This window comes from Somniosus microcephalus, chromosome 16 (genome assembly GCF_052327205.1).
Source record: "Somniosus microcephalus isolate GS21.2 chromosome 16, FLI_Smic_1.0, whole genome shotgun sequence".
NCBI lineage: Eukaryota > Metazoa > Chordata > Chondrichthyes > Squaliformes > Somniosidae > Somniosus > Somniosus microcephalus.
In genome coordinates this window covers 74,251,422-74,276,895 of record NC_141002.1, presented here as the reverse complement: position 1 = coordinate 74,276,895, position 25,474 = coordinate 74,251,422, and the positions used below count along the sequence as shown (strand labels likewise).

The 25,474-nt window shown below is 41.4% G+C and overlaps 1 protein-coding gene across 1 annotated transcript in view; it reads right to left on the bottom strand.

The window, feature by feature from the left end:
* otogl (otogelin-like) overlaps positions 1–25,474 on the bottom strand; it is a 237,127-nt gene that overhangs the window by 173,142 nt on the left and 38,511 nt on the right. The window contains exons 14-21 of the mRNA XM_086009727.1: positions 25,109–25,286; positions 24,118–24,242; positions 23,772–23,984; positions 21,273–21,438; positions 18,951–18,994; positions 13,088–13,259; positions 11,837–11,944; positions 10,912–11,050 (exon numbers count right to left, since the gene is read on the bottom strand). Of these exons, the coding sequence (XP_085865853.1) occupies positions 10,912–11,050; positions 11,837–11,944; positions 13,088–13,259; positions 18,951–18,994; positions 21,273–21,438; positions 23,772–23,984; positions 24,118–24,242; positions 25,109–25,286 (1,145 nt within the window). The remainder of the gene's footprint in view (positions 1–10,911; positions 11,051–11,836; positions 11,945–13,087; positions 13,260–18,950; positions 18,995–21,272; positions 21,439–23,771; positions 23,985–24,117; positions 24,243–25,108; positions 25,287–25,474) is intronic.

Sequence of the window (25,474 nt, the reverse complement as noted above, 5' to 3'; positions counted from 1 at the left end):
GACTTTAGATCATAATGAAATTTAATTTGCCATACTGTTGAAAGACAAATTTCAACTTTAATTCTAATTTATTTCTGCTAATTCAGGGTAAATGACAGAAGAACAGTTTAATTTTATTAAAGTTTCATGGCTAATTTAATCTGTAGTGAACTAAACTAACACAAATATTATTTCCAGTACGAACATTCTCCTTAGTGTTCTAAAACAAGACCAGAATTGAGTATTATGTTTAAAGCTTCAGGAAAACCGGTAGAAACGTGAGAAACTGCAGCTTTTCATTAACAGATCTGCTGTGATACAATATAATGCACAAATCTGGCCTGTCAGTCCCATCTCCTTTCCTGGTGAGTAACCAAAGGTTATTAAAAGTGGCTTAAGTAAGTTCCCAAATGTGAACTACCTCCCAGTGACTGAGCCGATGGTTACAATCCCCTGCACACCTGCAATGATCCTGTATATAATTACACCTGCAGCCAGGGACGATTCTGCCACAGCTTTGTGTCACTTTTCTTTAGATAAAAGGAACCAGGGGCTCATCGCTTCATTTTGTCTCGCTTCTCAGCAGGGACAGCACTTCAATGGAACCGAGTTATGAAAACTGAATAATCTTCAATAAAGAATTGCAAATTAAGTTATCAGTATTTGCAAGTTTAAATTTGCTCACTGAAAGGCATTTCAGATTGGGCTTCTTTTAAAAATAGAACTTGCATTTATATAGTGCCTTTCATGTCCTCAGGAAGTCCTAAAGTGCTTTTCGGGCAATGAATGTTGGAAAGTTAGTATGCACCCACTTTATTTAAATATGCAACACCTTGCACATGTGTATTCAAATTCATCTGCTGTGGCTCTGTCCACTTGCAAATGTTATCCTAGTCCTTCTTTACTTCTTGGTTTGTTTTATCAGACTCGACTGCCTCCCTCCCATTTTAGTATCATGTGCAACTTTGATCAACTGGCATTGCGTTTCTGATTCAGGGCAGTTATGTATGATCGAAAGAGAATTAGCCCCAGGACCAATCCATGGGGTATCTCTTCAGCCTGACATCGCTGCCCTAACTAGTACCTACTGCTTGCTTTCTTTTCAGACACCAATTCCTTATCTGCCTTCAAGTTTAATCTAGGATGCTTGGGGCCTTAAGCTTGTGAAGTAGCTTTTTGTGTAGAACTTTACCAAAGGCTTTCTGGGAGTCCAGGGACATTACATTATGGGACTTTCCAATATTCATTTGGGATGTCACTTCCTCAAATATAAAGTCAAGGAGGTTGGCCAGACAAGATCCCCTCTTTATGAAATGTGTTGAGTACTATTTACTCGTTATTTGTACAGTATGTAGATAATCCTCAAGTTTTTCTTAAGAGCTAATTCCATAATTTTTCCTTTTTTTTTAATGGAAAACTAATATGTCTGAAGTTACCGGGGTTTGTTTGGTTAACTTTTTTTGAAATAGGTACCAAGCTGGCTTGTTTCCAATCCAGTTGGATGTCACCCTGTGTTCAATAACTCCCTCATGAAGACTACCAGCTTTTCGCAGATTTTGTCCCCAGTCTGACATCACCCTTGCATATACATACCGTCTGTCCTTGGGAATTATTGGCTTTGAGTCCTTTCAGCCCATCGAGGACCTCCAGTAAGTTGCTTGGAGATTCCCCGAGCCCTGCTTCACTGGTGGAACAGAACCCTTGCTGGTCATAGGCTGGAGAACCCATCCAAAATTTTGGAGACAGGGTCAGTTGCATAGGTAGGGTGGGACCCTGGTGCCTGCAGGAGCACCCCGACCTCAGTTACCAAGGCAGTGTGGAGCCCTCAGGAGGTCAAAATGGCCCAAAGATTTTTTTTTTAATTCTTCAGCTCCTAACTGCTAGTTACGCCTTCTCCAGCCCCAGAAATTTGGGGCCATTAAGTTTAGTGGAATCTCAATCGGTGGCATGCTACTAGTGACTTCTCTAGTGCATACTTTCACAAAATGATCATTTTATATGTGAAATATTTTTAGTTCACCTTCAGTTTCAACCCAGATTCCATCCTTAACCACAGAATGATAAAGTTTAACATAATCTGGAAGTCAGAAATACTGTAAGACCAGGCAGCAGTTATATAACTTTATAACTGTGTCCCCCTCATTCAACTAAATGAGGGAACAGCTAAAGCAAATATATTGGCAGAGTTTATTCGACAATATATCAATAGAGGACAAGTGGAACACCTTCAAAAGGAACAGAGAATGGAGTTCCTCGGGGGTTCTCTAATACATCCATCTTGTTCGCCTGGAAGAGTTGCAGAAACCCCAGAAAAACGCCAGGAAGGGTACTTGCGCTGTTTTTCCGGGGTTTACGCAGGTCTTCTGCAGAAATTACAGTGGATAAGTGGAACCCTCACGGAATTTCACCGCCAGAAGGCTGAATATGCAGGTTAAGTACATACTGAACCATTAAGTTCAGACTAACCAAAATGTGTCCCAAAATTAATTACCAAAATTAATTTAAATTGATAGAAAGGGGAAAATTGTCCTCTACAAATACTGCAAAGGAAAATGCACAAGGGTTCACTTGGACAACTACAAGAACATGCAAAAACACATTGAAAGCATGACCAGTAGCAGAGAGACCTCGGAAAAAAGCATGGCATCAGAGGCTAAACATTTCAGTACTATAACAGTTAGAGGGCAGTCAGAGAAAAAGTCAAAAACATAAAAGAATGCAAACTAAATCAAAATTATGAACAAGCACAAGACAGATAATATTCTGAATGAGTATTCACAGGGAAGACATGAGTAACGTCCTCCTGAAACAAAAATAACAGTTGTAAAATGAACAACTTGACTGTAAATATGTTCAAAGTCCTAGTGTAGCTAAAAGGGCTCAGAACAAACAAATCAATGGGGATAGATGGTATTTATTCCAAACTACAGAAAGCGACTCGGAAGACTTGTGAGGCACTGATAACTAATTTGAGGGAGACACTGGCGAGGTACCAGTTGATTGGAAACAGGCCAATGTCGTGCCCATATTCAAAAAAGTGGTTAAGTACAAAAAGAGGGAAAATGATCCAGAAATGGCTTTCTAATTGCAGAATCAAATTACTTGCTGCGCCCTTTACATGAACTAACACTCACAGCTGATTCCCTAGTATAAAGCAACATTCATGGGGAGCATAAAACCAGTAAAATAATCCCACATTCAAAAAAAAAAATCACAGAATTGTAGAGAACAATTTTCCTCTTTCTATCAATTTGAATTAATTTTGGTAATTCAGTTCGGGACACATTTGGTTAGTCTGAACTTACTGGTTTTCAGTATGTACGTAACAACAACAACAACTCTTTCATTTAGTTATTCATAGGCAAAAACATTAGTTAACGTTCTGCCTGCGCAAACATCAGGAAATGACATGCAGAACATTCAGTGCCTCATTTCAATATTTTAATAAAGGCCCCATTCATTTCAGGTGGGTGCTTCCTGCTCTGTTTTCCCTGCCCTCAGAAATGCATGTGATGTGCAATGGGTGGCGATTTGGTGTTACAGATCTCCTCCCAATTTTCCAATTGGATTTGCCAGATCTATGCCAATGAATGAAACAAATCCAACCAGAAATTCTGGGCTCTTGTGTCTGTGGGGGCGATTTTGCCAGCCCTGGGGAGGCGGGTTTGGAGGCAGGACTGCCGGGAAAATGGCAGAATCTGGGGGCGGGTACCCATCCCTCCCCCAACCTGCCTCCGTGCCAGGTAGTTAACAGGCAGTTAAGAAGATTATCCCCATTTTTCCAGCAGAGATGCGGGCTTCCCGACATCGGGAATCCCCGCCAGGGTCAGCAAGGCGAGCAGTGGGTCTGCGGGGGTCGGAGGGGTCCAAAAGTTGAGCTGTGGAGGTGAGTGATGGGTGCAAGTGTGGAGAGGTAAATATGTGAGGTGAGTGAAAAGTGATAGAAAAAGTTTCCTTACCTTTATTTCTTCCTGCAGGCTTCAATCGTTGGGGATCTGGAGGCTCCAGCATCTCAATGGCAGAGATGACAGATGGCTGCTGCATTCTCCGATGCAACAGCCATCTGCTTTCTGCTCACAAAATAGGTTTGGTGAGCCTTGAGTACAAGAACACATGGTTCTTAAAGCTGTCAAATGATGACAATTCATCTGTCAAAATTTTTTGACAGCTTCCCCTTAATTGGGCTGCTAAGGTCAATCAAGGAAAAATAACGTGGGTTGGCCACAGGTCGATGGAGGTGGGACTAAAACCCGACAAGCAGCAGTCCCGCCTCCAACGCGCCCCCATTGGCAAAAATCGCCCCCTATGAGTCAGGTATATATTGATGAGCTTTGATGAGTTCTTCTTCACACAAAGAGTGATCAACACTTGGAACTGAATTCTGGTAGTGTGATAGAGGAGAAAACCTGGAATGGATTTAAGAAAAAATTGGATGCTGTAATGGGCGAACTGCAGGGTGCTTCTGGACAGAAAAACTAATATGAGCCAAATGGTCTCCCTCATCCATAATTATCTTGTGACCTTAAAGGATCTCAATTCTTCTTTGATAAGCCTCTTGCTATTGTAATACTGGAAGACGTTCTTACTGTCGCGTTTGGCTTCTACATCTATGCTCAATTTTACTACGCTTCTGCTCTCTAACCATCTTTCTAAAAAAAAGTGGACATTTCAGTATTCTTCCCATTAATCGTCGTCACTTTCTTTCTACGGGTGTGCTAATATTTTTGTCCTTTACTTATTTTACTTTGTATTGTCTTGTCACTCCATTTAAGATCATACTTGTTTAGTCTGCACTCACATGTCCTTGGTATGTACACAATTTGCATGTACAATAAGGTACTGCATTTGTCCTCAATTCAGCTTTTCTTGCATACTATCTCACCAGTCAAATTGATCAAGCTCTTCCCTTGTGTACAACCTGATTTTAGCTACACAAAGCCGCATTTGTTAAGAAACTTCACTAATGCGACTGCCATAGCATACCGTATCTTATTAGTTTCCATCAAATTGCTGTATACTATTTTTTATATCATGTTTTCATTCACAGTATGAAGCATGAATAAAAAATATTGCAGTTGGTGGGAAATAAGGCAGAAGCGTTTAGAATAAAGCAATATTCATGGGGAGCATAAATCCAGTAAAATAATCCCACATTCAAAATAAAAATCACAGAATTCTAGAGAACATACCTATGTCTTACTTATCGCACTCTTTCATTTAGTTTTTGTTACTTTCTTGGCATAGATGCAACTCAGACACTGTAATTTTATCTCTTGAAACTCAGATTTGCATTTGAATCTAGCCAAGAAAAGAAACTTGTATCTGTGATGGCTTATAAGAGAACTAAATAAATTCTTCAACTTTGGTGCTTAACTGATCTGACGGGCTCAGAATTTGAAGTCGACATTAAAAAAAATCAGAGTTACAATGGAGAACCTCTGAGGTTAGAATGTTTGACAGTCAAAAATTTGAAAATTATATTAAGTGCAGTGATTGACAATATGAAAATTAATTAAACCAATGCAATGTGTCAAATATACTGAAAAAAAATAAGTAAACCATTGAATCAGAGACACATTAAAACAACTTCTGATGGTTATTTAAATACGTTCACATTCAAAAGATATTTTGCCATGTTTGCAAAAGTAATTCCCCATTTCACGCTGACAGGGTTTTCTCAAGGTTCAGTTTCATGCTTAAATGAAATCTGTCAAGCTGGTCTTTCCTACGAGAACAAGTCAAAGAAATGTACTCTCAAGTCACAGCTAAGTACTTCTATGCATCTTCATAATTCTTTAAAAATCTAGTTCAATCATTACACTCCATAACCAAAGCGCTTCTAATATATATCTGACTCTTAGACACAAGAGCTGAGATTTTCCGATCGGTTTTGTTTGATCCACAGGCGTAAATCTGGCAAACCTGATTTGAAAATCTGGACTGAGATCCGTGACACCAAATCGCCACTGCAGATCGCATACGAACATTGAATGAATAATGGACATCCAGGAATGCTAGGGAATCAGCTGTGAGTGTTAGTTCATATAAAGGGCACAGTAAGTAATTTGATTCTGCAGTTAGTTTGATTCTGCATTTCTGGAACATTTTGCTTTGTCTTTGTGTTTTTCTTTGCTGCTGGCACTTAGGTTCTCCTGAGCCTTTGTGGCAATTGTTCAACAAAAAAAAATTACCCCCCAGCACAGAATGCCCTTATGGGGGTATTTGGAGAAAGAAGAGGACCAAAGTAAGGATCCCTGGCAAGTTAGGCTGTGTGAGAAGTGCATTGAATTGCTGATTGCAGAAGGCCTGATCTATTGGTGCCAGTGGCTGAAGATCAATATAAAAGTTGTTGGTGTCATCCAAATAACTTGACTGAACTCTCTAGTCCACAAATGTTTAGAGAACAACATAAGATGGTGTGATCAACATAAAATTTACTGAGGATAATTTGAAGGATTTTACTTAAGTTAAGAAACATAGTTAACCCAAAAATAGAGAACCAGCCTCCACCTGGAGAGAAAACATACAATCTATTCAAACTCTGAAATAATCCCAATGAGCAAGTTTGAAGAACCTGATAACCCCTTAATTAGAGCCATTTCGAAACAGCCTTCAATAAGGTACCGCATTGTAGACTCATGACTAAGGTCAGAAGATGTGAAGTCAGGGGACGTGTAGTAGAATGGAGAGCAAGCTGGCTACAAAACAGAAAACAGAGAGTAGGGGTTAAAGATAGTTACTCAGATTGACAAATGGTGGGAAGTGGTGTTCCACAAGGATCGATGCTGGGACCACTGTTGTTCATCATTTACGTAAACGATTTGGTCTTGGGAATCGGAAGTACAATTTCAAAATTTACGCATGACACCAAATCTGGGGTGAGGGGGTGGTGTAGTTAATACAGAGGAGGACTACGGCAAAATACAAGAAAACATTAATAAACTTGCAGAATGGGTGTGTATTTCGCAAATGAACCTCAATGTAGATAAGTACGAGGTAATACATTTTGATAGGAAGAATAAGGAGGCCACATAGAGTCATAGAATTATACAGCACAGAAAGAGGCCCTTCGGCCCATCGTGTCCGTGCTGGCCATCAAGCCCTGTCTATTCTAATCCCATTTTCCAGCACTTGGTCCATAGCCTTGTATGCTATGGCATTTCAAGTGCTCATCTAAATGCTTCTTGAATGTTGTGAGGGCTCCTGTCTCTACCACCCTTTCAGGCAGTGAGTTCCAAATTCCAACCACCCTCTGGGTGAAAAAGTTTTTCCTCAAATCCCCTCTAAACCTCCTGCCCCTTACCTTGAAACTATGCCCCCTGGTTATTGACCCCTCTTCTAAGGGGAAAAGTTCCTTTCTATCTACCCTATCTATGCCCCTCATAATTTTGTACACCTCAATCAGGTCCCCCCTCAGCCTTCTCTGCTCTAAGGAAAACAACCCCAGCCTGTCCAGTCTCTCTTCATAGCTGAAGCGCTCCAGCCCAGGTAACATCCTGGTGAATCTGCTCTGCACATTCTCCAATGCAATCACATCCCTCCTATAAGTGTGGCGACCAGAACTGCACACAGTATTCCAGCTGTGGCCTAACTAGCATTTTGTACAGCTCCATCATAACCTCCATGCTCTTATATTCTATGCCTCGGCTAATGAAGGCAAGTATCCCATATGCCTTTTTAACCACCTTATCTACCTACCCTGCTGCCTTCAGGGATCTATGTACATGCACACCAAGTTCCTTCTGATCCTCTGTCCTTCCTAGGATCCTACCATTCATTGTGTATTCCCTTGCCTTGTTAGTCCTCCCAAAATGCATCACCTCACACTTTTCAGGGTTAAATTCCATTTGCCACTGTTCTACCCATCTAACCAACCCATCTATACTGTCCTGTAGCCTGAGGCTTCGCTCCTCGCTATTTACCACTCCACCAATTTTCGTGTCATCTGCGAACTTACTGATCATACCTCCTACATTCATATCTAAATCAATAATGTACACTACAAACAGCAAAGGACCCAGCACCGATCCCTGCAGTACACCACTGGACACAGGGTTCCAGTCACAAAACCAACCTCCGATCATCACCCTCTGCCTCCTGCCACTAAGCCAATTTTGGATCCAATGTACCGAATTGCCCTGGATCCCATGGGCTCTTACCTTCTTGACCAGTCTCCCATGTGGGACTTTGTCAAAAGCCTTACTGAAGTCCATGAAGACTACATCAACTGCACTACCCTCATCCACACACCTAGTCACCCTCTCGAAAAATTCAATCAAATTGGTCAGACATGATCCTTGGAAAATAAGTGTCTAAAACTGGTAGAGGAACAGAGGGATCTGGGGGTACAGATGCACAGATCACTAAAAGTAGCAATGTAGGCTAATAAGGCCATAAAAAAAACAAGGCACTGGGGTTCATTTCTAGAGGGATAGAATTGAAAAGCAGAGAAGTTATACTAAACGTGTATAGAACCTTGGTTTGACAACACTTGGAGAAGTGCGAACAGTTCTGGACTCCATAATATAAAAAGGATATAGAGGCACTGGAGAAGGTGCAAAAAGGATTTACTAGAATGATACCAGAACTGAGAGGTTATGTCTATCAGGAAAGATTGAACAGGCTGGGGCTCTTTTCTCTAGAAAAGAGAAGACTGAGGGGTGAGCTGATAGAGGTCTTCAAGATTATGAAAGGGTTTGATAAGGTAGACGTAGAGAAGATGTTTCCACTTGTGGGCGAGACCAGAACTAGGGCCATCAATATAAGATAGTCACTAATAAATCCAATAGGGAATTCAGGAGAAACTTCTTTACCCAGAGAGTAGTTAGAATGTGGAACTCGCTACCACAGGGAGTAGTTGAAGCGAATAGCATAGACACATTTAAGGGGAAGCTAGATAAGCACATGAGGGAGAAAGGAATCGAAGGACATGTTGATGGGGTTAGATGAAGGGGGGTGGGAGGAGGCTCGTGTGGAGCACAGATACCGGCATGGACCTGTTGGGCCGAATGGCCTGTTTCTGTGCTGTAAATACTTTGTAATGTTCCTCAGGTTACTCAACAGTAATGTTTACTTCAAAATCACAACCGCATGAAAAACAGCAAAGTGACCATTTAGGAACTGAAAAGCTAAATTTCAGCTCAGTATCCCAGTTTAAAATGATTAACAATGCTGTTCTTTCTCATGTAATTTCCAGGTTGTCCAATTATCAGTAGCATCATGCTGTAAGACAAGATCATCTGCAAAGATAAATTCCAGCTGTACCACTCAAACAAATTTGGTAAACATTTCCTTCACTTTTTCCACTGTTCCAACTTGAAATTAAATTTCATGTTGCATATTTTAGCAGTAATAAACTTATAAGTATAATCAAGGTAAAACAGCACAATCTTAATAAAAGATGACAAGCCAGAGGCATGGATTGGGCAATGCAATGATACGCAGGTAGCTTTGTATTTTGGTTAAAGAAATTACACCTTTTGCTCACCTCACTTGCATGCTCTCTCTCTCTCTTTGATAATCCTACATGTTATAATGGCATCTCATGCTAGACTAGAGGCATTGTTAAATGGATTACTCCTATATAGGTGCGCCGATAAGAAAATTAAAAGTGAAAGTCATCTTCATTGATAGCTAACCTCCAGGCATCCACTGACAGGAAGTTCATGTAGATGATAAAGCCCTAACAGAAAACCCCTATGAATGCCAGCAAACATTATTCCCAGCTACTTGAGAAGGTAGAAATAAATTGCTTTCTCAAGTAGTGTACCTTGAAAACAACTGCAAATACTGAGACACCTGCCTCAGAGTCATAAAGTCATGGGTTCAAGCCTCACTCCAGAGACTTGAGCAGAAAATCTAGGCTGACACCCCAGTGCAGTACTGATGGAGTGCTGCACTGTCAGAGGTGCCGTCTTTCAGATGAGACGTTCAATGTTAAAAGGCCTCATCTGCCCTCTCAGGTGGACATAAAAGATCCCATGGCACTATTTCGAACAAGAGCAAGGGTGTCCTGGCCAATATTTATCCCTCAACCAACATCTCTAAAACAGATTATCTGGTCATTATTTCATTGCTGTTTGTGGGACTTTGCTGTGTGGCTGCCGTATTTCCTATGTTACAACAGTGACTACACTTCAAAAAGTACTTCACTGGCTGTAAAGCGCTTTGGGCCGTGAAAGTCTTTTTGTTTTTTAATCATTCTTAAAAAATGGGGATAACTAAGATTCACATCAATTCTGTCAGGGTAACTCCAAATTAAAAGAAATATTTATTAGACAAACTTGGAATATGTTACATCATCACTTGTAATCCTTTGAGTGTCCAAATACAAAGATCCAAAACTCAAATACCAGGAGCTAAATCCAAAACTAGAAACCTAACTCAAATATGCTTGTTACTAATTTTTCAACACAAGATGATAACATATACAACAGATAAGGAAAGACAATCAGCCCATTCTAGCTCATTCATCCAGAATGTACCTATGTACTCTAACACTGCAACCAGTTGTTTCTGAGAGCTTTTTGCCTATACTGTACTACCCAGATGTCCATTCCAGAGATTGATCAATTTTTGTTTGAGACCGTCCTGACAAAAGCCATAAATTTGTTTTTCACTGGTTTGAACCTGTGTCCTCTTGTTCTCCTGTCACAGTTTAATTTGAAGCAGTGTTCCAGATTTTACTTTCTATACCATTAGAAAAAGTAATACCTTATTTGCCATTACAAGAGCCCCTCTCAGTCACCTCCTTTCAATGCAAAAAATGTTAAGTGTCTCCATCCTTTCCCAAAATTGAACCCTCTCTCTCCAGGGATCTTCACTCCACCACCTCCAGGGCTTGAATGTCTCCAGAACTGGACACATTATTCAAGGTGTGGGCTGACTAGAGCACCTGATGTTGAATACAGGTTTAAACCTAAAACTCCTTACCTTCACTAAATATACTTGACAGTCACTGACATAATCATACTCCAGTCCATCAAAGCTACGATAATGACGATCACTGTAGATGGTGCACACTGCAGGACATGGGTGGTACGTGCAGTTAAAAACTCCTCGCTGACATACACTAAGAAAGTAAAGAATCATTAGATTCAATGTAAACGATGCAGCACCAGGCTGCATTGAAAATTCTTTCAGTTAACAAAAGAGCGGTTAGAATTAATGGAACTATTGTCCAAAGATGTGCAGGTTAGGTTGATTTGGCTATGATAAATTGACCCTTAGTGTTAGGGGATTAAATACGTGGGGTTACGGGGATAGGGTGGGATATGTGTCGGTGCAGGCTCGATGGGCCGAAATGGCCTCTATCTGCACTGTAGATTCTGTGATTCTGTGATTCTGTAAACCTTAAATCTTCAATACATGTGACATTCAGAGCCATGCAATGTACCAAAAAATAAATAACATTTTCATACTGTCATTAATTGGACTGGCCAATGGAGCACCAACCAACATCTGTAGGATGATACAAGTGTAAAGTCAGAGTTACACTGTCCATTCACATAGCTGTGGAGTGAGAAGTGGCACAGCTCCCTGTATCTGTTTCAAATCTATGCACAGAGCTCTGTTTACCAGCCAGACTGTTGCTGAGAAGACATTTTCAAACCTTTTCAATTTGTAAAAACAGAATGGCAATACAGTGGTAGAGAGGCAGAAGCAGCTCCATCACTTGCTTTTGATTATTTTTAACCAGAGAAACTTTGAGAATAAATATATTTCAAATTGGTGACTTAGATGATGTTCATGATAAAGCTGTTATAATGATAATTTTACCACAAATAAACAGAATCTTAGGAAAATAGCACCAATAAATAACTTGGTTTGATTTAAAAAAAAACAGATTTGCACATACCAAGTGTAACAGACTGTAGAAACCACTTCTCCTGGTAAATATTCCTGACCTTTCCAATTGCATGGACAATTTTCAGGCAAAAAGCAGTCCCCACCATGTTTAATCAACCTGAAGCACCATGGAAGAAAAGTAAAATTGACAACATTCAATGCTATACATAGTTCATCAAGTTGGGAGGTAAAATAATAATATTCTAAAACAGTCAGTCTTACACATAAGAGTGAATTTCTTCAGAGTTTCTCTCGCTCCGCTGCTGTAACTTTGGCAGAAACTCCTTTTATGCATGCAAACAGGGTCTCTGCTGAACTTTCACTGACATTACGGCAGCGGATTGGGAGAAGCTCCCAGGAAATTCACCCCCAATATCTTGGTACGTTTGCACAATTACTCAAGAAAGCAGAGCCTTTTGTAGATGATTGTTAACAACCATTATTTTCTATATACTGTATGAAGTTCCTTTAAATTATGTCATATTTCTTGGTCACGTGTGTACTTGCAATGGGCAACTCTAGAGAATTTCATTGGTAGCAATGGTCAGGTGCTGAGACACTATAATAAGATCAATTATGTTAACCTACAGAGGAAGCTTAATACCAACTGTGATAATTAATATTTTTCTGCTAGAGAAGTAGATAATGGTTGCCATAGAACACAACCTTCCTTCACCATAGAATTCTACTGAACTTGTTCATATGGTTTGACTCTATATAATTATTGTTTGTAAAAAAAAGTGGGAACTTATAGATATAAGGAACATTTTTGGATCTCCACAGATTATTTATTAGTTCTTTGAGATTTTTAAAAATATCAACACAATAATGTCTTTGTTGCATCACCTTGCTGGTTCACAACAATCTAACACAAATTTTCACCTTCGTTGTTCTGATTATTTGTATTTGTAATGACCAACAACAACTTGCATTTATATCACAACTTTAACATTGAAAAATGCCCAACCAAAGTGCTTCACAGAGCTGTAATCAAAAAAAGATCGCCGAATGGTTGCCATGAGGAAACTGGTCACTTTGAGGATCTTCATCTGGCACCACCAGTTCTTGGACACAGCATCGTGGTGCTACTGACAGTTGCCACTAACTCCCCACCCCGCCCCATCCCCCACTTGCAGGCACCCCAGCTGCACTGCAAATGGTGTGCATTCCTTAAAGTAACAGATTATATAACACCTACAACATGAAAACAGTGGTGGACATTCAGATTTTGATCTGCTCTTTAATATTTCAATACACTTACCCAGGAGGACAAACACAACCTGAAATACATGGAGTCATGGGCGAACAGGTAATATTCATCATCAGGTTTCCGCAGGTGACTTCACACGCTGCTCCTGTCCAAGGCAGGCCAGGCTGAGGATCTCTACAGTCAAAATATCTCTTATTGTTAGGACACACCCCAGGTTCAGGTTCTGCAAAAAGTGGATATAAAGCTACTTTTTATACAGTTCGCAAATGAAAGGAGTAGTTACTAACATAAATTATTTTATCAAATTGTTAAAAGTATTAGGATTCGGAATACATTTGTATTTTTAACATTTAAAATTAAATACACAAAGCATCTCTGTTACATACACCATCAGAGTGGATCTGAATGGAACTGGAGATATGAGGACTGATTTTCCTACCGCTCTCTATCCACTGTCATCTCCTTGGAGCAAGCTCTCTCATAGAAACATAGAAACATAGAAGATAGGAGGAGTAGGCCACTCGGCCCCTCGAGCCTGCTCCACCATCCAATGCGATCATGGCTGATCATCCAAATTCAGTACCCTGTTCCCGCCTTCTCCCCATACCCCTTGATCCCTTTAGCCTTAAGAAATATATCCAACTCCTTCTTGAATATATTTAATGAACTGGCCTCCACCGCCTTCTGTGGTAGAGAGTTCCACAGGTTCACCACTCTCTGGGTGAAGAAATTCCTCCTCATTTCTGTCCTAAATGGCCTACCCTTTATCCTTAGACTGTGTCCCCTGGTTCTGGACTCCCCGACCATCGGGAACATCCTTCCTGCATCTAGTCTGTCCAGTCCGGTCAGAATTTTATAAGTTTCAATGAGATCACCTCTCATTCTTCTAAACTCCAGCGAGTACAAGCCCAATCGACCCAACCTCTCCTCATACGTCATTCCTGCCATCCCAGGTATCAGCCTGGTGAATCTTCGCTAAACTCCTTCCATGGCAAGAACATCCTTCCTCAGATAAGGCGACCAAAACTGCACACAATACTCAAGATGTGGTCTCACCAAGGCCCTGTACAACTGCAGCAAGACATCCTTGTTCCTGTACTCAAACCCTCTCGCTACGAAGGCCAACATACCATTTGCCTTCTTAACCGCCTGCTGCACCTGCATGCTTACCTTCAGCGACTGGTGCACAAGGACACCCAGGTCTCGTTGCACTTCCCCTTCTCCCAATCTATTGCCATTCAGATAATAATCTGCCTTCCTGTTTTTGACACCAAAGTGGATAACCTCACATTTATCCATGTTATATTGCATCTGCCATGTTTCTGCCCAATCATCCAACATGTCCAAATCATCCTGGAGTTTCTCAACATCCTCCTCACAGCACACACGCCCACCCAGCTTTGTGTCGTCTGCAAATTTGGAGATATTACATCTAGTTCCCTTGTCTAGATCATTAATATATATTGTGAATAGCTGGGGTCCAAGGACCAATCCCTGCGGTACCCCACTAGTCACTGCCTGCCGCTCGGAAAAAGACCCGTTTATTCCAACTCTTTGTTTTCTGTCTGCCAACCAGTTCTCTATCCAAGTCAATACCTTGCCCCCAATCCCATGTGCATTAACTTTACACGCTAATCTCTTATGCGGGACCTTATCGAAGGCCTTCTGAAAGCCTAGATACACCACATCCACTGGTTCTCCCTTATCTATTTTACCAGTTACATCCTCAAAAAATTGCAGTAGATTTGTCAAGCATGATTTACCTTTTGTGAATCCATGTTGACTTTGTCCGATCCTGTCACTGTTTTCCAAGTGCTCTGCTATTACATCTTTTATAATGGACTCTAGCATTTTCCCCACTATCGATGTCAGGCTTACCGGTCTGTAATTCCCCATTTTCTCTCTACCACCTTTTTTGAATAGTGGGGTAACTTTAGCTACCCTGCAATCCATGGGCACTGTTCCAGATTCCATCGAATGTTGGAAGATGATCAGCAATGCATCTACTATTTCTAGAGCCACTTCCTTAAGTACCCTAGGATGTAGATTATCAGGCCCTGGGGATTTATCGGCCTTCAATCCCATCAATTTCCCTAACACCATTTCACTACAAATACTGATTTCTTTCAGTTCCTCCCTTTCATCAGACCCTATGTTCCCCGGCATCTCTGGGAGGTTATTTGTGTCCTCCTTTGTGAAGACAGAACCAAAATATGTATTTAGTTGGTCTGCCATTTCTTTGTTCCCCGTTATAAATTCCCCTGATTCTGACTGCAAGGGACCTATGCTTGACTTCACCAATCTTTTTCTCTTCACATATCTATAAAAGCTTTTACAGTCAGTTTTTATGTTCCCTGAAAGCTTACTCTCATATTCTATTTTCCCCTTCTTAATTAATCCCTTTGTCCTCCTTTGTTGAATCCTAAACTGCTCCCAATCCTCAGGCTTATTGCTTTTTCTGGCCAATTTATATGTCCTCTCCTTGGATCTTATGCTATCCCTAATTTCCCTTGTTAGCCATGGTTGAGTCACCTTTTTTGTTTTATTTTTATGCCAAACTGGGATGAACAAATTCTGTAGTTCATCCATGCGGTCTTTGAATGTTTGCCATTGCCTATCCACTGTCAACCCTTTTGAGTGACATTTCCCAATCAGTCCTACCCAACTCGCACCTCAGACCATCATAGTTTCCTTTATTTAAATTTAGGACCCTAGTCTCTGAGTCAACTATTTCATTCTCCATCTTAATGAAGAATTCGATCATATTATGATCGCTCCGACCCAAGGGGCCTCGTACAACAAGATTGCTAATTAATCCTTTCTCATTACATAATACCCAGTCTAAGATGGCCTGATCTCTGGTTGGTTCCTCGACATGTTGGTCCAGGAAACCATCCCGTAAACACGATCACCACTGACAGATCGCTTCTGTCACCTCAACTTCAGCTGCCATCTATTCCAGCAACATCGGTGCCCTTGAAAAAATCTCACCTTGGTCCTCTGAATCCCTCCACGATCAGCCCCAACACCAACATCACCAGGCACACCAACAACAATACCAACCTTCTCCGCAATCACCTGATGCTGCACAGGACACAGGGCATCAGCATCCAACAACAGTATTTTTAACATTTAAAATTAAATACACAAAGCATCTCTGTTACATACATCATCAGAGTGGATCTGAATGGAACTGGAGATATGAGGACTGATTTTCCTACCACTCTCCCCTTGGCCAATCAGGTGGCGTACATTCCATCTATATTCTGGGTTTGTCATTTATATGTGCCCGATGTACCACAGACACAGACAGGGCTGTGCCCAGAATTGGGTTAGAAAACCAGACAGCGTAGCATTCCTGAGGGGCCTGATACAAAGATAATAGCAGCCAGCTACAGACCTTCTGTCTGCTGTCCAAAAATCAGCAACAGAAGGCTTCTACCCCTAAGGATGTACTGGCCTTCTGCCAGCATCTCCTGGGCATCCTTGCGTTTAGGCACCCATCCACCCTAACCAGAGGCAACTGAGGTGAAAGGCTCTCATAAAGCTCTCCTGCCTCATTTGCATAGCTGCTCTTTGCTTTTGCCTGTAGCAGGTGCAAACACTCTGCCCTCCCCCCTCCCTAAAACAGGAAAATACTCAGGCAATATTAAAAGGCTGGAGACCTAGCATAGGGGATCTCTGCCTCTTTTCCAACTCCTTTGTAGCCAAGAACTAAGGGCTGAATTTTGCCAGCGCTCAGAGTGCGGGTTCGGAGGCAGGTCTGCTGTCAGCATTGAAATGATTGACAGTGGGTTGGGAACCCGCTGCGAACCCATCTCCATGTAAGTTTCTAAAGTGTCAGGTCTGCGATTTCAGAACAGACCCGATACCAAGCGGCGGGGGAGGCAGTTAAGATACTTAACTGCTTACTAAGTGCTTGTTTACTACTATTTTGCCAGCCTTTTTCTATTTTACCACATTTTTAATGGGGTTCACGTCGTTCGGAGATCATGTCAGGTAAGTAGGTCGGGTTCTCTATGTCTCTCCATTGGTGTGAATAGGTGACAGTTACAAAAGTGGTATGAAAGCTACCATTTCACAGCTGGTCACTTTCCAATGTCAGAAGCTTGAGCCTTCAGGACTTGGAAGACACTTTTCAGCTGTATGCAGTTTGGAAGTGTTTGGAGTAAACTCTCTATCCACTGTCACCTCCTTGGAGCAAGCTTTCTCACCATTGACAGATCGCTTCTGTCATCTCAACTTCAGCTGCCATCTATTCCAGCAACATCGGTGCCCTTGAAAAAATTTCACCTTGGTCCTCTGAATCCCTCCATGATCAGCCCCAACACCAACATCACCAGGCACACCAACAACAATACCAACCTTCTCCACAATCACCTGATGCTGCACAGAACACAGGGCATCAGCACCCGACAACATTGCTGCCTGGGAGGGCAGTGATGGCATCACCATAGCCAGATTTACTTCACTTGATGCTGTACGTCCTGGCTGCCACATGATGCGCCAGGTTAACACCGCCCCACACCAACACCGTAAAGCATTCCTACAATGACTGAGCCATTCCTTTCACACTCATCACCATTGTAGGGGGTACCGTTATGTCTCACCATTCACTGCAACTCACTAAGACACTTCCAAAGGTGAGCACAGATCTGTACAATAAGGCAACGTGTTGAAAATAAAGATTTCAATGCTTGACAACACATTAGCAGAAAATTTACATGAACATTGCATAAAACACCCAAGTGCCTACCCTTGTGTGTTGTTAGTTGGTATGATTGCACTAGGATGAGGGTGAGTGTGAGGGGTGGCTAGTGAGATGGGGAAGTGATAATGTAGGTAGAGAGGGATGGGTGAAGGTGTAAGGTAAGTTGGTGTGAGTAAGGATGTGCAGGAGTAAGGTAGGGAAAGCAGAGTGATGGGGATGTGATGAGTGGCACAGCAGGATGAGGTTGAGTGTGGCTTTGCAGTAACATTTCGTGATCTACTGAGATCATTGAAAGGTTGGCGCCACTGCAGCCAGGGACTCCTGACAACATCCCTGCTTTTGCCCTCCTGTGCAATGTGCAACCAGACTGCGTTGGTGTCCTGGGGAGATCTCTTCCGCCCTTGGAAGGGAAGAGAACCTCCCTGTGTGCATATGGAGGGAGTCATGGGAGAGCCTGGGTGCAGACGTGCATCCTTATACATCACTTGCTTGTCGGTGTTTGCAGCACCTCAATGCTGCAGGACACTGACAGCACAACTGTCAAAATGAATGCGGCCGTGGTCCCTTTAAGGAAACCGGCTGATGACGAGTCATCAAATGACGTCATCAGACCCGCTGCCTTTTATTTGGCCGGGAACCCCACAGGGCGGGCTTAACAAGCCCTATTAACAGAAAATCCTTTTGACAGAGGGGCTGCAGCCGGGAATGGGAACGGGATCGGAACTCGCCAACCACCTCTCCCGCCGCCATCCCGCCTCCACTGGCGAAATCGAGGCCTAAGAGTTCCCCAGGAAGCATAGGACAGGAAAAGTTATCACTTGAAATATTGGCCTCTTCTATGGAATCTCAAACAAAATAAGATTGTGATTGCAAAACTATTTTTTTGATTGTTACTGTTGGCAACATTTGATTAAATAGTAATTTTAATGGAAAATGCATTTGGACTTAATGATATCCATGATCCAGTAATACGTATTTCATATTAATGTTATTTTTTCCCTTAATATTGAGTTCTCAGGAGCTCTGAAACTAAATGACAAACATTTACACATAGAAGTCTACCTGAATATTCAGGTTATGTCTGCTCAAAATAAATGTAAGAATAGTTGCAGGAAAAGCTTTTCTGTAAATACGATTTACCTTCCAAATACTACCACATAACCCCATAAAATGTAATGTTAATGATGGCTAATTATAACATACCTGGCTCCGTAGGGGCACACCCTACCCTTCCATTCCTACACAGGCTAAAAAAACAAGGAAAACACCGTTAGTACCGTTGAATACCATTTGCCATTGTTTTAAAATTTTCAGAATTACTATAGCAAACCTGAAATGTAAAATTGTGTCCTTGACTTACTGGAAGTGCTGAACAAAACTAATAATTAGACTCGTATAAGCCTGAAAATAATTTGAGCAATTTCTTGTAGCCGAATTTGGAAAAATCCTTTAAGCTGTTTCATACAAAAGCCCATCAATTGCACGAAGGAATCTCAGAAATCCAATTAAACATTATCCCCAACTCAGCAAAGGTTTAGAAACGTGATACGATCTTCACAATTCTCCATTACAGGTATAACTGGGAATCTGAAAGGCAATCTTCAACAGACAAAGAACAGGAGACATACCATGGTCCCAAGTTACTGAATGTAACCTCTCCTGCCTGAAATATTCCTCCCATAAAGTGACAGGAACACTGAGATCTGGAAGAGGCAAAAGGGAGACTCTGAACCATTTTTATTATTTACTGACTGTATAACAATATAATCGGCTGTAATATATAAACATCTAGGAAAACAAGTAGACTTTATGGGGCTGTGTACTTCGCAGTGGTTGAGCTCTGAAGTGTTCCAAATTACTCTCTAGGAAAAGAGGAGTGGTAGTGTTCTGAAGAGGCTGCCAATGAGTCATGTTTGCACAGTTCTTAGAACTGATGCTATAATTTATGATCGGTACCAAATCCACAAATGAGGGTTGAGTGAACCTCCCATTTTATGCTGCTGGCGCTCAGCACAACAGCAGTTCCGATTCTTTAAAAAGCTTTTGCACATGTCCACGCACGTACCCACGGGAAGAGACATTTTCCTCTTCATACCAACTAGGTAATGTTCAGTTCCCAGGTGCAGCGAAGAGAAAGTGGGAGAGGAGACCCATTACTTCAAGTCTCCACTCTGACTACACTGCCCCAAAATGGGTAGGACTGGGCTTACATCTACGATAGGCAGAGGTATGCTACCAACTTACTAATGAAGTGTTCTTAGTCCTTCCACCTCATTCTCTTCTCAGTACATCTGTAGGATGCCTGAACAGAGGAATGTCGCAAAAGCTAATGGTGGGACTTGCACCTGGACCTTCCACGGACCAGAGGGTCTGTAGGGATCCTGACCCTGAAGATCAAAGGAAGCAGCAGGTATGACAATACTTTCTCCCTCCTCCTCCCATCACAATGTTTGGCCTCGGTGGCTTCTGGCTACTGCTCTCCAACAGCAGCCAGTAGGCCCCGATGCTAGTGGCCAAGAGTATGGCTACAGGCCTGTATGCTCCCATTTTCATCTTGCCCCTTTGCAGTGCAAGGCCTTTCTAGGGGCTGGGGCTGGGGCTGGGCCTGGAGCTGAGCATGCAAATTGACCTCTCACTCAAAGACAAAACACACCTCTAGTGTGCTGCACCTTTGTGGCATCCAGGAAAGCCTCTAATATTGGTGAACTTACATAAAGTTTTCAGGACTGTTTTTTTCATAAAAGAAAAAGACTTGCATTTATATAGCACCTTTCATGACATTCGGATATCTCAAAGCGCTTTACAGTCAATGAAGTACTTTTGAAGTGGAGTCACTGTTGTAATGTAGGAAACGCGGTAGCCAATTTGCGCACAGCAAGCTCCCACAAACAGCAATGTGATAATGACCAGATAATCCATTTTTGTTATGTTGGTTGAGGGATAAATATTGGCCAGGACACCGGGGACAACCCCTCTGCTCTTCTTCGAAATAGTGCCATGGGATCTTTTACATCCACCTGAGAGAGCAGATGGGACCTCAGTTTAACTCTCATCCAAAAGATGGAACCTCCGACAGCGCAGCACTCCCTCAGCACCGTACTGGAGTGTCAGCCTAGCTTTATGTGCTTAAGTCCCGGGAGTGAGACTTGAAACCTTCGGACTCAGAGGCGAGTGCGTTACCAACTGAGCCACAGCTGACACTGTCACAAGAAGGTGATATGGGGCTTATGGAGTTGCAAAGTGGATACAGCAGGTGGTGCAGTGGAAATGGCCAAAATAAAAATACCGCCTCCAATTTCATCTTTGTATAAAACCAGTTCAGGACAGGGTGCACTTGAGGCTAGTATTGATTAAGAATGTAGAATTTATGGAAAATCAGAGTTTGGGTTTCAGCAGGTTTTGTTTCTGATCTGGACTCAGTCTCCAGGTTAAATGAGTTACTAGATAACAAGTGATAAAGTAAGTGGGATTAAGTGGTTTACTTTAGTGATGCACTAGGGCACAATAGTACAAAAACAAACTTACTCTGCTACACAACGACGCAGTATTTCATCATAGAACGTTCCATTGGGGCAGTTGCAGCCTTCAGCACAATCATCACCACAAACTTCATTTGTAGAAAGTGACTGGCAAGTCCGTCCGCAAGAAGTAGAACAAGTATGGTACAACATGTTAGCTGGGCAGATGACACCTACACAGAAGAAAAACCTCAAGGTGAATTCTATCAAAAGCACCAAAAACATAAACTTATCCAGTAAACACCTCAATAACATCACCATGTAAAAAGTGTATTATTAAGCTAACCACTTGCTTGCTGTCTCCATTAGAGAGCTATAAATAATGTAAGTAAAAGTGTATTACAGGAATTGTACTATTCAAACTTTGAAATAAGGAGGTAACTGTATAAAGAAATTTAGACGGCGAAGTTGAATAGAACAGCATGGTGGTGACTAAACCAGTGAGCGGACTCCATGTGCCAACTGAGTTTCGATTCTGCATTCCTATTGAGTTCCTGATCTCAGCTATATTGTGATTGGGAGGAAGTGAGTACAGCCAGATGCTTGCCAAGGGCTGGGAGAGAAAATTAGAGATAAATCATCCTTGGGCCACTCGCTTGTGCCTCATGATGGCCAATTCAAAGGAGCACAGGTCTGGGAAAAGACTGTCTGTTTGGCCTTTTAGGTGGGTTTTGTTGCCCAAGTAAACGAGAGGAAATGGGGAAAAAATACAGAATAAACACTGAAAAAGAAAGGAAATTTGAAATTTTAGCTAACAGTTACAAATAATTATCATTAACTTCAACACCCTTATGTTTATTTTTGAATTTCCATTTGTATTTAAATATTATTTAATCGCTGGGTCAAAATCCTGGAACTCCCTCCCCAACAGCACTGTGGGAGTACCTTCACCACACGGATTGCAGCGGTTCAAGAAGGCAGCTCACCACCACCTTCTCAGGGGCAATTAGGGATGGGCAATAAATGCTGGCCTTGCCAGTGACGCCCACATCCCTGAAAACATCATTGGGGCAGTTTACTCAGTACTTTGAAAGTATCATCCGCAACAAAACTGAACACACCCATCATCCTGATTTAATATATATGAAAACAGGGCAATCAACCATTTGTTTACAAAAGCGAAAAATATGGCCCAAAATTTTGGCTCTATTACTGACTTCAGTTGTAAATTTAACAAATTATTTGCATATTTCAACAACTCATAGCAGTATTATGAAAATAACAATGGCCCAGAAATTAGTGTCCCAACGCACGAGTAAGCACCGTGTACTCACGCGTGGGACCGATGGAATTGCCGGTTTTCTGCATGCACAGCGCATGCGCGGGAAACCGGCATTTCCGATCCTCTGAACCAAGGGGTTCAGAGGTCGAACGCGTGCGCGCAGGAGTCTGCGCGTGCGCGTTGAACTTCCTTTTTTTTTCCAGGTTTGCCCGTGCGTGAAGGCCTCCACTTTTTACACTTTAAAAAAGCAGACGTAACGACTTAATTTTAAAAGGTAAGTGGTCTATTAATTAAAATTAGAATTTTTTTTCCACAGGTTTATTATTTTTTAAGACTTTACAGTAAGGTAAGTGTATTTTTAGCCCCGATTTTTTATAACATTATTTTTTTCAAAAATTTAAATTATTGTTTAAAATAGTTATTTAAAGTTATTTATAGTTCATTTAAATAGTGTGATTTTTTTAAAATTTTATTTCAAGTTTAAGTACTGTTTTGGGCGCCCGGAGTTTTCATGAGTTTGACAGTTCTTACTGTCAAACTCATGAATGAACTTTTGCATCCTCCGATTGGTTGCCCAGTGCTCACGTGATCCCAGCCGACGCATCGCACTAAGTACGCCGCTGGGTCACGCAAGCACAGCGCGCCGGGAGCTGAACGGGGCCACAGACAGGAAATCCACGCAGGCCCAGGCTTCAACTGCCGGCGCGCTATGTAAGTGTAGGTCGGGGGCTTGCACCCGCGGGAAGCCCCCGACATGAATTTCTGGGTCAATAGTGTATTATAGGTATATTCATTGATTGTAACTCCTCATAAAGAATGGTTAATATAATGAAAAGCATCTTGCAATCTGGCACGTTTTCAATCCTACAAACCAAGCTTTCCCCTTTTTTTTAATATTTCCTCCTCACTTTTCTTCCATCCTTTCATTTTTCAAGTCACATACCAACTGTCCATGTCACAGAATTCTCTACATCAGCTTCAATCAGTGATTAACCAGCGGGAGAAGCAGTTCAAGTGAGGTAGACAGAATCCGTTTCCCTCTCCCTAAGGTGGAATACCTAATTATTGTGTGATGGTCCATTTAGCAGCTAGTTGGTGAGCTGAGTAAAAAAAAAGATCTTCCAACTGACCCGAGTGAATTCAATAACAGGCAGTTTTGCACTCAATGTTCCAGCTCAGTGTCAAGGACACACCACTCGACACTGCCTAAAGAAAGTCAATCTTAGCTACATTGCTGTTTATCTCATCGACCTTGTTATTATAAAATCACTCTTATAAACTTACCACAGTCTGACACTTCTGATCTGAAATCAATGTGAACCTTGTATCTGGCACAAAGGTAAGCATAGTGCGCAAGGGCTGTACACATGCATAAACTTCCACATTTGCAAGCATCGTAGCGGCACTGCTGATAATAGGCGTTGGGATTCACAAAGGAATGGCATGGTGCAAAGAGTTCTTGATTGAGAATATTGCACATTGTTGACGAATATAAAGCTGGATGCACAAATAAGGTAAAAAGAGATTTTAAAAATTTATTTTTAAATAAGTTAAAAACTATAAATTTACTATTTGATATGAATAAATTAAGCATATTCACTACAACATCGCATCAATTAAAAGGATATACCATTTTGTTGGTTAGTGTCGCAGGGATCAACCAAAGGGATATTTAATGGCGTTACGCAAGCTGATGAAATCTTCCATGCGTTGGCATGTAACTGTGGAGTACCTTCAATCATACCTACAGGGGAGCTAGAAGTGAAAAAGGAAGCATTTACAACATATTCTGCCAAACTGTCCTTACCAAAAAGCAAACTGATAATGTAAGAAATTTTATACAAACAGCTGGGAAAATCTTGCAGCCTGGGAGATTAGTCACACTCCATGTCTAGCTTACGTTTTATGTAATTCTTAATATAGTATGCATTCTATAGTTTGATCATTCAATATACCTAATGACAAGGTTTGTATAGCAATTAGCAAACATTCCACTGGTACTATTTAAGGAGAACGTTTTCTTCTTTTACATAATCTCTTGAGGCTGTATCACGCATACACAACTACAAAAGCAAAATACTGCTGACAAAGGGTCATCGACCTGATACGCTAACTCCGTTTCTCTCTCCACAGATGCTGACTGACCTGCTGAGTATTTCCAGCATTTTCTGTTTTTATATCACACATACACAGTTATCCCTGGTATTCAATTGTGCCCTCTCACATCATGGCCAGCTACATACAGAATTTGTTTGACACTGTTAGTATCGACCTAATGACCAGTTCTTTTATCACTTGTGCTCTGAAATCTAGTATGAAAGGAAGATAACCCAGCTAAATGCGCAACATAAAACTGAAAAAGTGTTCTTGACCGAGATCAACTACAAATCCTTACACGTATGTCTACAAAGCTTTAAATGCTTAATCTAGACTATACGCTCATCACACAAATTACCAGTTATATTATACATTGCATCAAATTATATCAGGTGTATAATTTCCTGGCCCTGTCCTCAAAGCATTTTTCATAATTAGAAACCAAGTTAGGCGCCATTCAAATTATTTAAGTTTTGTATTTAGTGTAAAATGTGAATCATTTTTAATTGGCAATGTGAACTCACAGGAAGTCATCGCGTAAGTTTCCATTATATGTTCCACACAAGCCGACTGTGCTTCCCCTCCAACTGCTGTCAACCTGGAGATACAGCCTTCCTCCTTCTTTATCAAACTGCATCGAGAGACCAAAGGTTGTCTTCACTTGTACAAATATAGATGATAATCTACGAATTTCAATTATTCCTGCAAGCAACAAGATCTGAATTTTACAAAATGCATTACATTTTAAGAAAGGATAGCTCTCACAAACATTTCATCTACAGCCAAATTAAACAGGAGATATTAATACTTTGTTGCACGACAATTGGAATGGAATTACTTGCACAATCTAAGCGAAGGTATCACTGTGTAATATAGCTCCCTTAGTTTGC